Consider the following 12,447-nt stretch of genomic DNA (forward strand, 5'->3'; position numbering starts at 1 on the left):
ATGGGATCTCTAGCCATGTGGGTGCCTTTCTTTGGCCCTGTACTTCCCTCGATAAATATAATGACTTATAATTAACCTTCTCAGTCTTATTTTATTCAATTCTTTGATTAAAATTAGAAACAAACTTAGGACTTGGCGTTCAAGGGCTTTCCTGAACCCTGAGAACCCCGTTACACTTGCCTTTGAGTTGATAGAAGCTGGTGGTCTGTTAGTACATTCTGAAAATGTTTCATCTGAGAGCCACAAGGATGTTAGGCCAGGCACAGAGATAAGCAATCACTGGCTATTAAGAGAGCTACCTTAACTGGGTGTGGTGGCACACGCCTTTAACTCAGCATTTAGAAGACAGAGGTAGGAGGATCACAGTGAGTTCGAGGCCATCCTGAGACTACATCGTGAATTCCAGGTCAGCCTGGGCTAGAGTAAAACTTGAAAAACCCCCCAAAAAACCCAAAACAAAACAAAACAAAAAGCGCTGTCTTTATATAGCACCAAATAATTCTTTGGCTGTGAATCTGCAATATTTCATGTCTCCACAGTCACAGAAGTTCTATTAGTCAATCAGACTTGTGGGAAATTGTAAGTAGGTACACCTGCTTCTTGGGAACTTGAGTTTACATGTGTGTGTGTTTGTTAAACATTTTTCAATATCTTAAGAGTATTCATAAAATAATAAATAGGTTCTTTGTATCATCTCTTAAGTTAAAGGATTCTTTTTGAAATCAGCTTATAAAGACAGGTAGGCATTCCATAAATTAAGTATAGCAACATATACAGAAAATACAAGAGTCTGTCATTATATTAAATACTTTCCCAGCCAGGCTTCTCCAGGAAAACACAACCAAAGGATACAGAGTGATGGGAAAGAGGACATTTGTTATGGGAATTAGTTTATGAAGGGTAAGAAGGCTCATCCTTGCCCTCTGTAAGCTGGAGACCTAGGACAGCTGTGGTATCATTCAATACTAGCTTCAAATGCTGAGAACCAAATGATTTTACTGACTTGTTCAGTCTAAGGCCAATAGTCTTGGGTTAGGTGCATGAAACTGGTCCTGAAGTCCCAAGGCCTGAGAACCAGGAGCTCCAGTGTGTGAGTTGAATGTTCCAGTGGAGAGAGGGAAACGGTTTGGGGGGATGTATTTACCCTTCCCCTGTTTTAATGTTCTGTTTGCACTCTAAAATGACCAAGTGGATGTAGATTCCACGGTGTAATGATAAGCACTCAGGACTCTGAAATGACTAAGTGACGACATCACCTTGGTAAGGATAAATCTCCTTTACTCAGTCCACCAGTTCAAATACGATGATCTATTGCTAATCTCTTTCTGTTGCCAATCAGCTGTCTGAGGTCCTTTTGCTCTAACCAGATAGAAATCTTGGATGGGTGAGGAGAAGCTCTTTGGGGCCTTAACCATCCCTCCCTGCGAGGCAGTAAAAGGCAGGCTGGAACAGCAGTGTGTGGCGCCCTCTCGTGTTACAGATCTTGTGCAGGCCTGTGTATTGGAACCCTTAGCTACCCAAGGGTTGCAGCTAAAGTCAGGATTCCTTAGCCCTTGGTAGGGACCATTGTTACAATTCCTAGCCTAGTGTGCCCCAGACCACTGGCCCTAAAGATGTCACAGTTCTCTGTAACTGTTCCAGTAACCAGGGCCTGCAATCTATTGTAAGTCTTTGCAGCAGTCTGTCCTTCAGCCTGGGCTTGCATGCTCCTGTTCCACCCTGCCCAGTTTCATTTCTGAACAGTGCCTCAAACCATTGTGCCGCCTAGTCTTCACTCTCAGCCAGCTGCCTATCCTGCTGCTGCTGCAGATGGGCCTGCTGACTGCTCAGTTTTGCAGCTGGTGGCACTTCCCTGACTGTGCCATTGCTGTCATTCCCCTGCCTCTGTCATTGCTGCCACTCTGTTGCGCCTTTCATGTTACCAGTTTAAGAATCAACTTAAATCAATGAAGTGAATAAGACACATATTTGATTAGTGGCTTCATTTTTTAATGAATCTGTTAAGATCATGAAGTTGCAAAGATCTGTCACCACCACTATCACTGCCACCACCATCACCCAGCTCTTCAGACACAAAAGTGGGTCCTTCTTTGACTACGAACATTATAAAAAGTTTTGATATTTGGGAGAGCTACTGGAATCTGCACCTCACGTACAGAAGATGGGACGGGGCAGGGGTGAGGGCTGCTAAGCATCCTGCAAAGTCCTGACGGGCCTGCCATAAGAAATTGCCCTACCTACAAGGCCAGCTGCTGATGCTGAGGGAGCTGCTCTCTGTGGTCAATGTGGCTTGCTGCAAACTGACAAATGTGCTTAAGGACAAAGCCAAGATTGAAAAACTGAAATGGAGAAGAACCACAGAGAAAGTATAGCAATTGTGCAGTTACTCTTCCCATTGCTGTGACAAAATACTTGAAAGAAACAATTTAAGGGGAGAAGGATTTATTTTGGCTCATGGTTTAAGACAACAGAACCCATTGTTGTTTTTTCAAGGTGGGGTCTTGCTCTAGCCCAGGCTAAACTGGAATTCACTATGTAGTCTCAAGGTGGCCTGTAACTCACAGTAATCCTCCTACCTCTGCCTCTCAAGTTCTGGGATTAAAGATGTGTGCTACCACATTCTGCAAAAATTCCTTTTAGTTGAAATACTCCCTCCTGGTGCGAAGAGGAAAATCAGGAGGCCAAGGCTGGGAGGGCTGAAACTTAAAAGGTCACATGACTACTCCCCAAAGTTATAAAGCAGTAAGCAACTGTGAAGGGCCCGGCTGACCAGTGCTGTCTGAGCTGTCCTCTGAGATAAATAACTGTGCCAGCTTTATCAGATGTGGGTGTGACCACTCACAAAAGTCTCCTGGGTTTGGGCCTGGTGACATTCCTCCATAGAAGGAGTGCATGGAGAAAGTGGTCACCTGACATAACACAGTCTCATGGCCTAAAGGTCAGGAGATCAAGGGTGGGCAAGCTCCATCCAAGATGCTATGGGGAGCCGTCATGCATGCTGGGATGAGATTTCTTGAAGTTCTGGCTGCTTTGGGGTCTCCACGTTCCTGTAAATAACCCTTTACCTATGCTCTAGAAGTAACCCTAATTAAACTCGTTGGTTCACCAAAACTTGTTTTGGTGCAATAGTGGGCTGGTCTGTCATCTATGCCCTATCTGAGGAGATAACAAACTTTTATCACAAGAGCTGAAAAGTCTCTATCAGTTACCTTCTTGTTGCTGAGACAAGTATCAGACCCAAAGCAGTTTATGGAAGGAAGAGTGATTAATTCCATTCACATTTCCGAGGGGAAATTTCATCATGGTGGGGAAGGCTTGGCAGACCAGAGCAGCTGGCCAGTGTGACACCTCACCAGTCAGCAAGCAGGTAGAAAAGGGTATGGAGGAGGTTATAACACCTAAGGTCCACCCCCATGGCATACTTCCTCCTGCAAGGCTCCTTTTAAGGGTTCTTCAACTTTCTGAAACAGTGCAAGCAGCTGGGGGTCAAGTATGCAAACACATGAGCCTATGGGGGCATATTACATTCAAACTGTCACAGGCTCCTAGCGAACATTTAGCTCACTAGAGAGATGTCTTTACATGTGTGGTTTGCTCCAGGCAAAAGATGGTATTTGGTGCTCATTTAATGTGGCCAAACCCAGAACTTGCATCACTTTAATGGCTAGTATTTTACAACCTACAAATATGATCAACATTGCTTCTAAAGCCAATGAGTGAGATGCTGTGGGGGAAAGGGATAAAGAAAGAAAAGAAGGAAAGGTTCTGAGTGCATCTTCTCCAGCCTCAAGGGCCCACCATGTCCAGGATATCTGCCCTAATTTTCCTGCCAGGGATGGTCCTCTGAGTTCCCCCTGGACTTCACCCAGGTTCCTCCTGGGACTCAAGTCACTATTTGTCCTTTACTGTCACTAGCTAGCACTTATCATTCTCAGTGCTAACCACCATGTATACGTTATTCAATGTTTTCCTGCACCTTTACACATCTACGACGACAATAGTGGAGTCTGATACTTCTTGTGGTTACTGTAGGTCAGTGTTCAAGTTCAGACTTTGCCTGGAGCACTTCATGTAGTCCCCACAGAGCCCTGTGAGACTGTGTCATTCTTGTTCCCATTTTCTAGAAATGGAAGTTGACATTGTTGTAGACACTGTTAAACATCCCTGACACATTCCCCTCAGCTTCCTGTGTAAATCACCATCGGACAGATTCTGCTGCAGTGACAAACAGGAAGTCTTGTTGATTGGTGGTACAGGGACTTATTTTGTGTGTATGTGAGCACACGTGTGTTAGGTGTGTATTCATGTATGTGCACCTGCATGTGGAAAGTATAGGACAGCCTCAGGTGTCATCAGGTGCCTTTCAGAAATCTTTGAGACAGGATCTCTCATTGGGCTAGAGCTCATCAAATAGGCGAGACTGCCTGGCCAGTGAATCGCAGGGATCCTCTTGCCTCTCTAGGGCTGGGATTACAAGTGCATGTCACAATGCATGTTGTAGGCCATCTTTCTGGAACATGTGTTCTTCGGGGTCAGGACTCAGAATAAGAGACATGGCAGATGCAATCTGCCCCTAAGTGCCTGTGTGGGGGCGCTCCCACACTCGGTCATACCCACGTGTGACAGGTTCAGGGAAAGCAGTATAGGACACATATCTATTTTGGTTGGGCATACACTGGCTTTACCTTTTCTGTTCAGAGTGGCAGCATGTACTGGCAAGACACTATACCATGTCCTTAGCCCTCCACATGCCCTGCCGTGGCCCAACTCTGGTTAACAAGACTAAATGGGCATGAGCCATCATTCCAGGAAACGTTTTTGTTTTCTGTATTTGTGCTCTTTCCTTCTTCTTTACTTCCTTTAGGTAGAAATACAGCCTTGGAAAGAAAAGCAATAGTGTGTGAAGCAAGTATTTGACTTAGCAATGGTGGACCTGAAGATCTGAGCTGGGACTGACAAGGTTCCTTGCAAGCCATGCACAGGCATGCTGCCATCAGCAGAGGCTCTGGGTGGCTCTGCTGGCCAAGTGGTGTTGTCGCAGAGCTCGGTGCTCCCTGTGGCCGCCTCCACATGCTGCTGGAAGCTGCCTCCCCTATGTTGAGTCCCTGAGCTGGCAGCAGCTTCCCCTGAGCTATCCGTGGTTGCCTCACCACTCTGCCTAGCTTCCGCATCCTTCTTACCTCCTCTCCAAATGGTACTTTCTGTTGTCAGCAGCCTGACACTTGGAGGTGCCATCTGTATGCTACACACCCATGGGCCAGGCAGACCACAGCTTCCCTGGGCAGCCTGTCCCTTGGAGGCATTGGAGAAGGGCAGTTTGTCTCTCTCCATCTTCCTCCCTTCTGGTCTTGATTCTGTGCTCTGAAATAAAGTCTTTCCCCGAGGATCCCATGTCAGGAAGACTTATTTTCAAGTGTATGTTCTACTTCCTGCAGGCCACTTACCGTCCCAGATTTCCCAGAGGAGCACTCTGTTTCTGTTTGTTGTTACTCAGGAAGAACACCCGCATCTCAAGTTGTGACAAACAGTGATACCAGCGAGGCAGGGTTATGTTAGAATAGTGTAGCTGCACTGAGGAGATGGCTTAGTAGATAAAGCACTTTGCTGTATGACTCTGAGGGTCTGAGTTTGAATCCCTAGACACCACATAAAAGATGGAAGCTGTGAAAGACTCATAGACCTGGGCTGGAGAGATGGCTTAGTGGTTAGGCGCTTGCCTGAAGACCCCAGTTCAAGGCTTGATTCCCCAGGACCCACGTAAGCCAGATGCACAAGGTAGTGCATGCATCTGGAGTTTGTTTGCAGTGGCCGGCGGGCCCATTCTTCTCTCTATATCTCCCTCTTTCTCTCTCTGTCTGTTGCTCTCAAATAAATAAAAATAAACAAAAAAAAATTTAGAAAAAAAAAAAGACTCATAGACCTGAACACTGAATAAGAGACCCTGCCTCAAAACAAGAGTTGGATGAGGACCAACAAGAAAATTATCCTCTGACCTCCAAATACACGCCACAATGTATGTCTGCATGTGCATAGACATACTTCTACTAACCAAACATTAAGTGTTGTTCATCAGAGTCTTGAACACAGGAGGCAAGGAGGAAGATACCCAGGCTGAAGGAAGTGTCCTCCCCCTTCCCACCCAGGATGGGAAGGAGGAGATATGTCCACACTGGTGGTCAGGTGAAACCACAGGAAGGAGAGAGAGCTGACACACATGGTTAAGTTCCTTTTAAACATCCAATTAGGATGAGCCTTGTCATCAGACTCAAGCGTATAAGGGAGAGATTTGGTTGGTGAACTCAAGAGGCTGCCTCAGGAGGGGCAGCCCACACAGGCTGTGCCAAGCTGAGGAAGAAGCAGGAAGCTGCTGCCAGGGAGTGTTGCTTGCAGCCATTTTGGATGAGACCAGTTCATTTCGGGTCTGGTTCGGCCAGGACAGGTAAGGTGTCATCTTATTCTCCTTGGTCCTTGTCTGATTGCCTATAAAAATACTTCTCTTCTATTTTTCCTTCACTGATATATAATTCTGCTTGGCTTTTTGACTTTTGGCATGATACATCTCCATATTATCACAGCCTCTTGGAATCTTCAATGATTTGCCAAGAGTATCTACACCACAAAGAGACATCAAGCTTTGGGGTTCACACTGGAAACATTAGGCTTTAACAGACTTGGGTCACTAACTAGGCAAATGTACACAAAGCTAAATCCAGAAAGAGTCTTAAAACTACTTTTTAATGCCTGTTTAGCTGTCTAGTGATCAACACCATTGTGCCAATGCAGTGAGCAGCTGCACACAGGGAACATTGGTAAGGGGATTCCTTCTGGCAGATCCTTTTGTTTAGCTTACACACATACCCACATGCACACTTTAAGAATTGATCAACAGGGACTGGAGAGATGACTCAGAGATCAAGGTGCTTCCCTGCAAAGCCTAACCACCCAGTTTCGATACCCCAGTACCTACATAAAGCCAGATGCATAAAATGCATAAAATGCACATGCATGGAGGCCCTGGCGTGTCCATTCTCTTTCTCCTTGAAATAAATAAATTAAATTAAAATAGAAAAATTGACCAACAGATGAACGGATAATGAAAATGTACATATAAACAATAGAATTTCCTCAGCATTAAGGAAAAATGAAACTTGCAGAACAATGAAGCCAAACAGCATTATATTAAGATGACCTAAACTTGAAAAACGCCAAATTGCATTTTTATCTGATATACTGAGCCTAACCCGTGATACCGGTATGTGTGTGTGTACAAAAGTGGGCAAATCTGAGTAAAACCTAAAAAGTTAGAATGGTAACCCAGAGTGGATAATGATAAGGAAGGAGATGGGAGAAGGATGCAAGAATACACGTGACATGTAAACAGGAGAGAAGATACAAAGAGGGGGCAGGAGGTAGGGAGATAAGGGAGAACAACTAAACAAACTGGATTTGAAAATACCATGTTTGGTGGTTTGATTCAGGTGCCCCCCATAAACTTAGGTGTTCTGAAGCTATGTTCCCAGCTGATGGAGATTTGGGAATGCCTCCTGGAGGCGGTGTATTGTTGGGGGCATGCTTATGAGTATTATAGCCATTTTCCCCTTGCCATTGTTTAGCCACACTCTCCTGTTCCTGTCGTCCACCTGATGTTGGCCAGGAAGTGATGTCCAGCCTCTGCTCATGCTGTCGTTTTCCTTGCCATCATGGAGTGTCCTCTCTAGTCTGTAAGCTAAAATGAACCCCCTTTCCCCACAAGCTGCTGTTGGGTCGGGTGTTTTCTGCCAGCAATCGTGAGCCTGACTGCAAGATACTTAAAACTTTGCATGCTAATAAAAAATTGTTTCTTTTTCAAGGTAAGATCTCACTCTAGCCCAGGCTGGCATGGACCTCACTGTAGTCTCTGGCTGAGAGGAACTCACAGCGATTCTCCTACCTCTGCCTCTTGAGATTAGCTTGTGCCACCACACCCAGTCAGGATAGCTCACTGGGAGTTACCTGCCTACCATGGGACACCCTGGGTTCTACTCTGCACCATATATAATGGCAGAATTGCTGGTGCTAAGTGCATGGCAGCCATGCACCCAGGAAGGGCAGTGCTAATGCAGATAGGCTTTGTGATGCATACCAGAGGCCCACAGAAGTGTGCACCCTTCTAGTTAGGCTTTATCTTACTAAGCAAGAGGTCAGCGTGCAAGGAACCCATGGCCCCTTGACTTCGTCTAGCTTTTGTACCACACAGGCTCCTCCAGAGAGGACCAGGCCTGCATGTGCCGATTCCAACAAGGTGAACTGGACGGGCTGTGTGCACACCAACGTCCCTCCCCCAAGTGCAGATCTCTGTCAGAGGACGGGGTGTGTGCGCACCAACGTCCCTCCCCCAAGTGCAGATCTCTGTCAGAGGACGGGGTGTGTGCGCACCAACGTCCCTCCCCCAAGTGCAGATCTCTGTCAGAGGACGGGGTGTGTGTGCACCAACGTCCCTCCCCCAAGTGCAGATCTCTGTCAGAGGACGGGGTGTGTGCGCACCAATGTCCCTCCCCCAAGTGCAGATCTCTGTCAGAGGCCGATCTTACTATTACTATTACTATTTAGCCTTACTATTCCAAAACTGTCCTGCTAAGCGTTCTTGGCATGTACAGGGCCATCAGCCATGCCTTAAATGGAGCCAAAGGGCAGTTCCCTTACCCAGTGCCTGTGACCATCTGAGCCAGCAAACTGCTGGCTCACACATGCCATCTGCATCTTCTCTCCAGTGTAGCTTATATCCTGCTCTTTAGCTTTACCTTTTTTTTAAATTATTTTTTTATTAGTTTTCTATTCTGCAAGTACAGGCAGTTTGGTACCATTATTAGACTCATCCATGTCCTACCCCCTCCCCATCGGCCCTTCCTTGTTGAGGTATATGGGTCGTGCATTGTGGGGTTAGCCCAGTTATTGGTATAAATGTCTCTGTATATCAGACCTTTTGAAGTTTATGTACAATCTGTTCTTTGTGAAATGGGTGTAAGATTTTAAGAAGCCTCTAGTTTTGTTGCATAAAAAATGAGAAAACCACGAAACCAAACTGGTGGCACTTCTACACAAAGAAGTTTACTTGCACTGTAAGCATTAGTTTGTGACTTGGCTTCTAATCTTTTACTAAAAAACAAAACCCAGCGTATTAAAATAGTTGTCAAGGGGGTTGGAGAGAAGGCTTAGCTGTTAAGGAGTTTGCCTGTGAAGGCTAAGGACCCAGCTTGGACTCCCCAGAACCCATGTAAGCTAGATGCACCTGGTCACATCCACCTGGACTGTTTGCAATGGCTAGAGACCCATTCTCTCTGTCTCAAATAAATGTCAAACATACTTTATGTCCTGAGGTCTGATACATGCTTTTTATGTCAAATGCCATATTGACTCTAGTGATTTTTTTTCCAAACGTGGACTGTCAAGTTGATAATCAGAATTATCCTAACATATACTTCTAATAAACAATGGTGACATGAAAAAAAAATGTGGCTTTCTGATGTTTAAATAAATGAACCACCATTGCTCAAACACGTTACAAATGTATACATGAGTAGAAACAGCATCCAAGCAGGATTTTAACTTAAGACAAGGCCAACAGTTGCAGGGTGTGGTGGAGGTGCATGCCTTTAATCCCAAGCAGGGGCAGAAGGATCACTGAGTTCAAGGCCTGAATTCCATAGTGAATTCTAGGTCAGCCTGGGATAGACCCTACCTTTAAAAAACAACCCCCCCCCCAAAAAAAAACTCCACAGCCAATGTCATCACTGTTTTTCTTTTTAAAGAACTTTTTCTTTTTTTAAAACACTGGACTCTCCCATGCTCTATTCCTACACAGCAAAGGGATCCACTTGACATGTCAGCTCTCTCCACTTTGATCAAAATGTAATAAACATTCTATAAGGACCAAGCAACCCTTCTTCAGGCTGTTGCCCAATTTCATCTATACCATTTACCCAGTTTCTCCCTGAGTACAAAAAAATCACCTTGTCCTGACCTTGCTCTGGTAAGGTCTGGACTGCATACATACAGAAACTTCTTTTTCTGGACTTTAGAAGCAGTAGGTCAGAGTCTTAGAAGAGGAGAAATGCTCTGGGAAAATAAATTTATATACAATTTTGATGCTTTTCCACCAAAGAACAGGACCTTTCACTGAGTTTCTGTAGATGCTTGGGAAGCTTTGTGAATACCCAGACTGACTACTACTGACCACAAGCCTGAGTGACATTACCATGGAAGGAGGTGGGCAGGGATGTGTGGGAGCAGGACCCAAGAGCCGAAGCTTCTTTTCTGTGGCTGTCCATCATGCGACAAGCGTAGCAATGTGGGTTCTTGACCATTCCCTGCTAGAGCTGTAGGCTAAGACACCAAAAGCCACGAAGGTCCCCAAAGCTTCCCCACCCTGTCAACATGCACCACCACACAGAGCCAGTGATCCAATCAAGAGAAAAGATATTTAATTATTTCTCAGTCTAATCTCTTAAAGCGCTCAAAGTGTTTTCACAAGTGCAATGTAGAGGGATTGTTCTCAGCCAACATTTACCAGTGATTCCGACACACAAAGAAACTCCAAATCACCGTGCTTTATACTTTTAATTTCTGCACTGAAAGGTCAAAAAGATGACAAGTTACAGTGACATTATCTTTGCCCATTATCTTTGCTCTTGAGGCCCAAGGAGAGAGACAGGAAAACATTGAAGCATGAGGATTGTGACCAGGACACCTCAGTGTGGCTAACAAGGCTCTACACACCTGGACATGGTGCTGTCCATGTGCCAGCTCAGGAACATGACAGATAACACTTAAGATACATTAAAAAAGAAAAAAGAAAAACCAACCACCCATGATTCTATTCTTAAAACCAAGCACAAAATTCGACAATGAGATACATTAAGGTTTACATGTTCCTGTGTGACCCAAGGGTGACTCCCCAGAGGCAGCCATGTCACCGATTCACCGAGGAAGAGGCACCTGCTCTGCACAATGCTGACATGGTGGTCTGTAATGCGGACCCTGCTCTCCAGTGCAGAGGCATCCTGCATGAGGAAAGGGGGACATGGCCCACTTCCCAACAGCCTCCTCACACAGTAAAAGGCATGGGGGAGGGGCTGGGGCCTCTGTGCTTTGAGGCTGCTGCCTCTGGAATGTTCTACACTCTCAAGGTCTGGTGAGCTGTGGGTTTTTAGTTACGCTCCACACGTTGTTTAAGTGCTTGCTTTATTTTTCTTGTGCAAACTGTTACTGTCTAAAGCTTTCAGAAGGACGCATACAGACAAGAACACCCTGCAGAGGCAAGGGTAGTCATAGGCCCTGCTCCCTCCTGGGGTGAGCAAGGGGCACAGTACAGGAATAGTTAGAGAAAAGATGTTCCGCGGCAGTTGAACTCTAGTCCCTGATTTGGTCTGTGGAGTGGCAGGTGTCTTCAGTAGGTGATTGTCCACTCCTTCACAGAGGCATCATGGGAGGTGGTGACCAATGTGTGCTCATCCAGCCAGGCCAGGCTGCTGACGTGGTGCAGCCGGTGAGCATCTGGGAAGAAAGGGAGCAGCTGCAGTTTAAAGAAACATGACATAGCCCCTCTGCCTCCACCTACCTCTGTTAGGAAGAGGAACCCAGGCAAACATGTTAAGAGACCTCAGAAACTAATCCTGGACTACAGGACCAATTCCATAAGGGAGGACTGGGAGGAGGGAAGGCAAACACCCGTGCTGACTCTGGGGACCAGCAGCATCCCTAGCTTCTACCCACCCAGGCCAGTGGCTCCCCTTGAAGTCCCAATGCTTAATGTCCCCCCTTCTCATCTCTATGAATGCAGAAAGCCACACATTCAGACAAGGCACAGCAGACACACACACAGGCCCCTGCATCTATGAGTCTGCCTGGGCAAATTCAAACCACCACGCGTGGAAAACTGGATGAAGACGGCTCTGACTGCACTCAACATGTCACTCTGAACACAGCATGGCAAGTGTTTACATAGACAGTCTTAGGTATTGGGTAATCCAGACAGTGTGAAGCGTATGTGAAGATGTACACAAGTCAATGGAATGTTGTTCCTTACAATCTGGTATCTGAGGTCATGCTACCACAAGGCATTAAATTAAATACGATGCTAGTAAAAAGCCCAGAAACATAGGATCGAGGACCAGTTTGGTGCTCTATCCTGCAATTCACACTGGAGTGACAGGACTCCAACAGCCACCTCTTCTCTACCATTCCTCACTCCAGTGATGAGATGCTGGCACCCCAGTGGTTCCCTTGGCTAGACCTAAAGGGGCCTCCTGGTTTCAGATGCCTGTTGCTTCTTTGCTCCTCAGATCCAGGTGGTACCCAGGTTCAGCCTGTAACCCATCTGGAGGGGGAAGATGTGGTCCTGGTAGGTTGGACATCCTGGGCCTCAACCCAGGAGCCCCAGCGTGAGCAGTATATGGGTGCTGGTGCCTG

At 46.1% G+C, this 12,447-nt stretch overlaps 1 protein-coding gene across 1 annotated transcript in view; it reads right to left on the reverse strand.

The window, feature by feature from the left end:
• Positions 1–10,577: 10,577 nt before the first annotated feature.
• Positions 10,578–12,447, reverse strand: part of Wdr1 (WD repeat domain 1) — a 39,266-nt gene continuing 37,396 nt past the window's right edge. Inside the window, exon 15 of the mRNA XM_045133603.1 lies at positions 10,578–11,532. Within this exon, the coding sequence (XP_044989538.1) occupies positions 11,426–11,532 (107 nt within the window). The 3' untranslated portion in view covers positions 10,578–11,425. The remainder of the gene's footprint in view (positions 11,533–12,447) is intronic.

Source organism: Jaculus jaculus, chromosome 14 (genome assembly GCF_020740685.1).
Source record: "Jaculus jaculus isolate mJacJac1 chromosome 14, mJacJac1.mat.Y.cur, whole genome shotgun sequence".
Lineage (NCBI taxonomy): Eukaryota > Metazoa > Chordata > Mammalia > Rodentia > Dipodidae > Jaculus > Jaculus jaculus.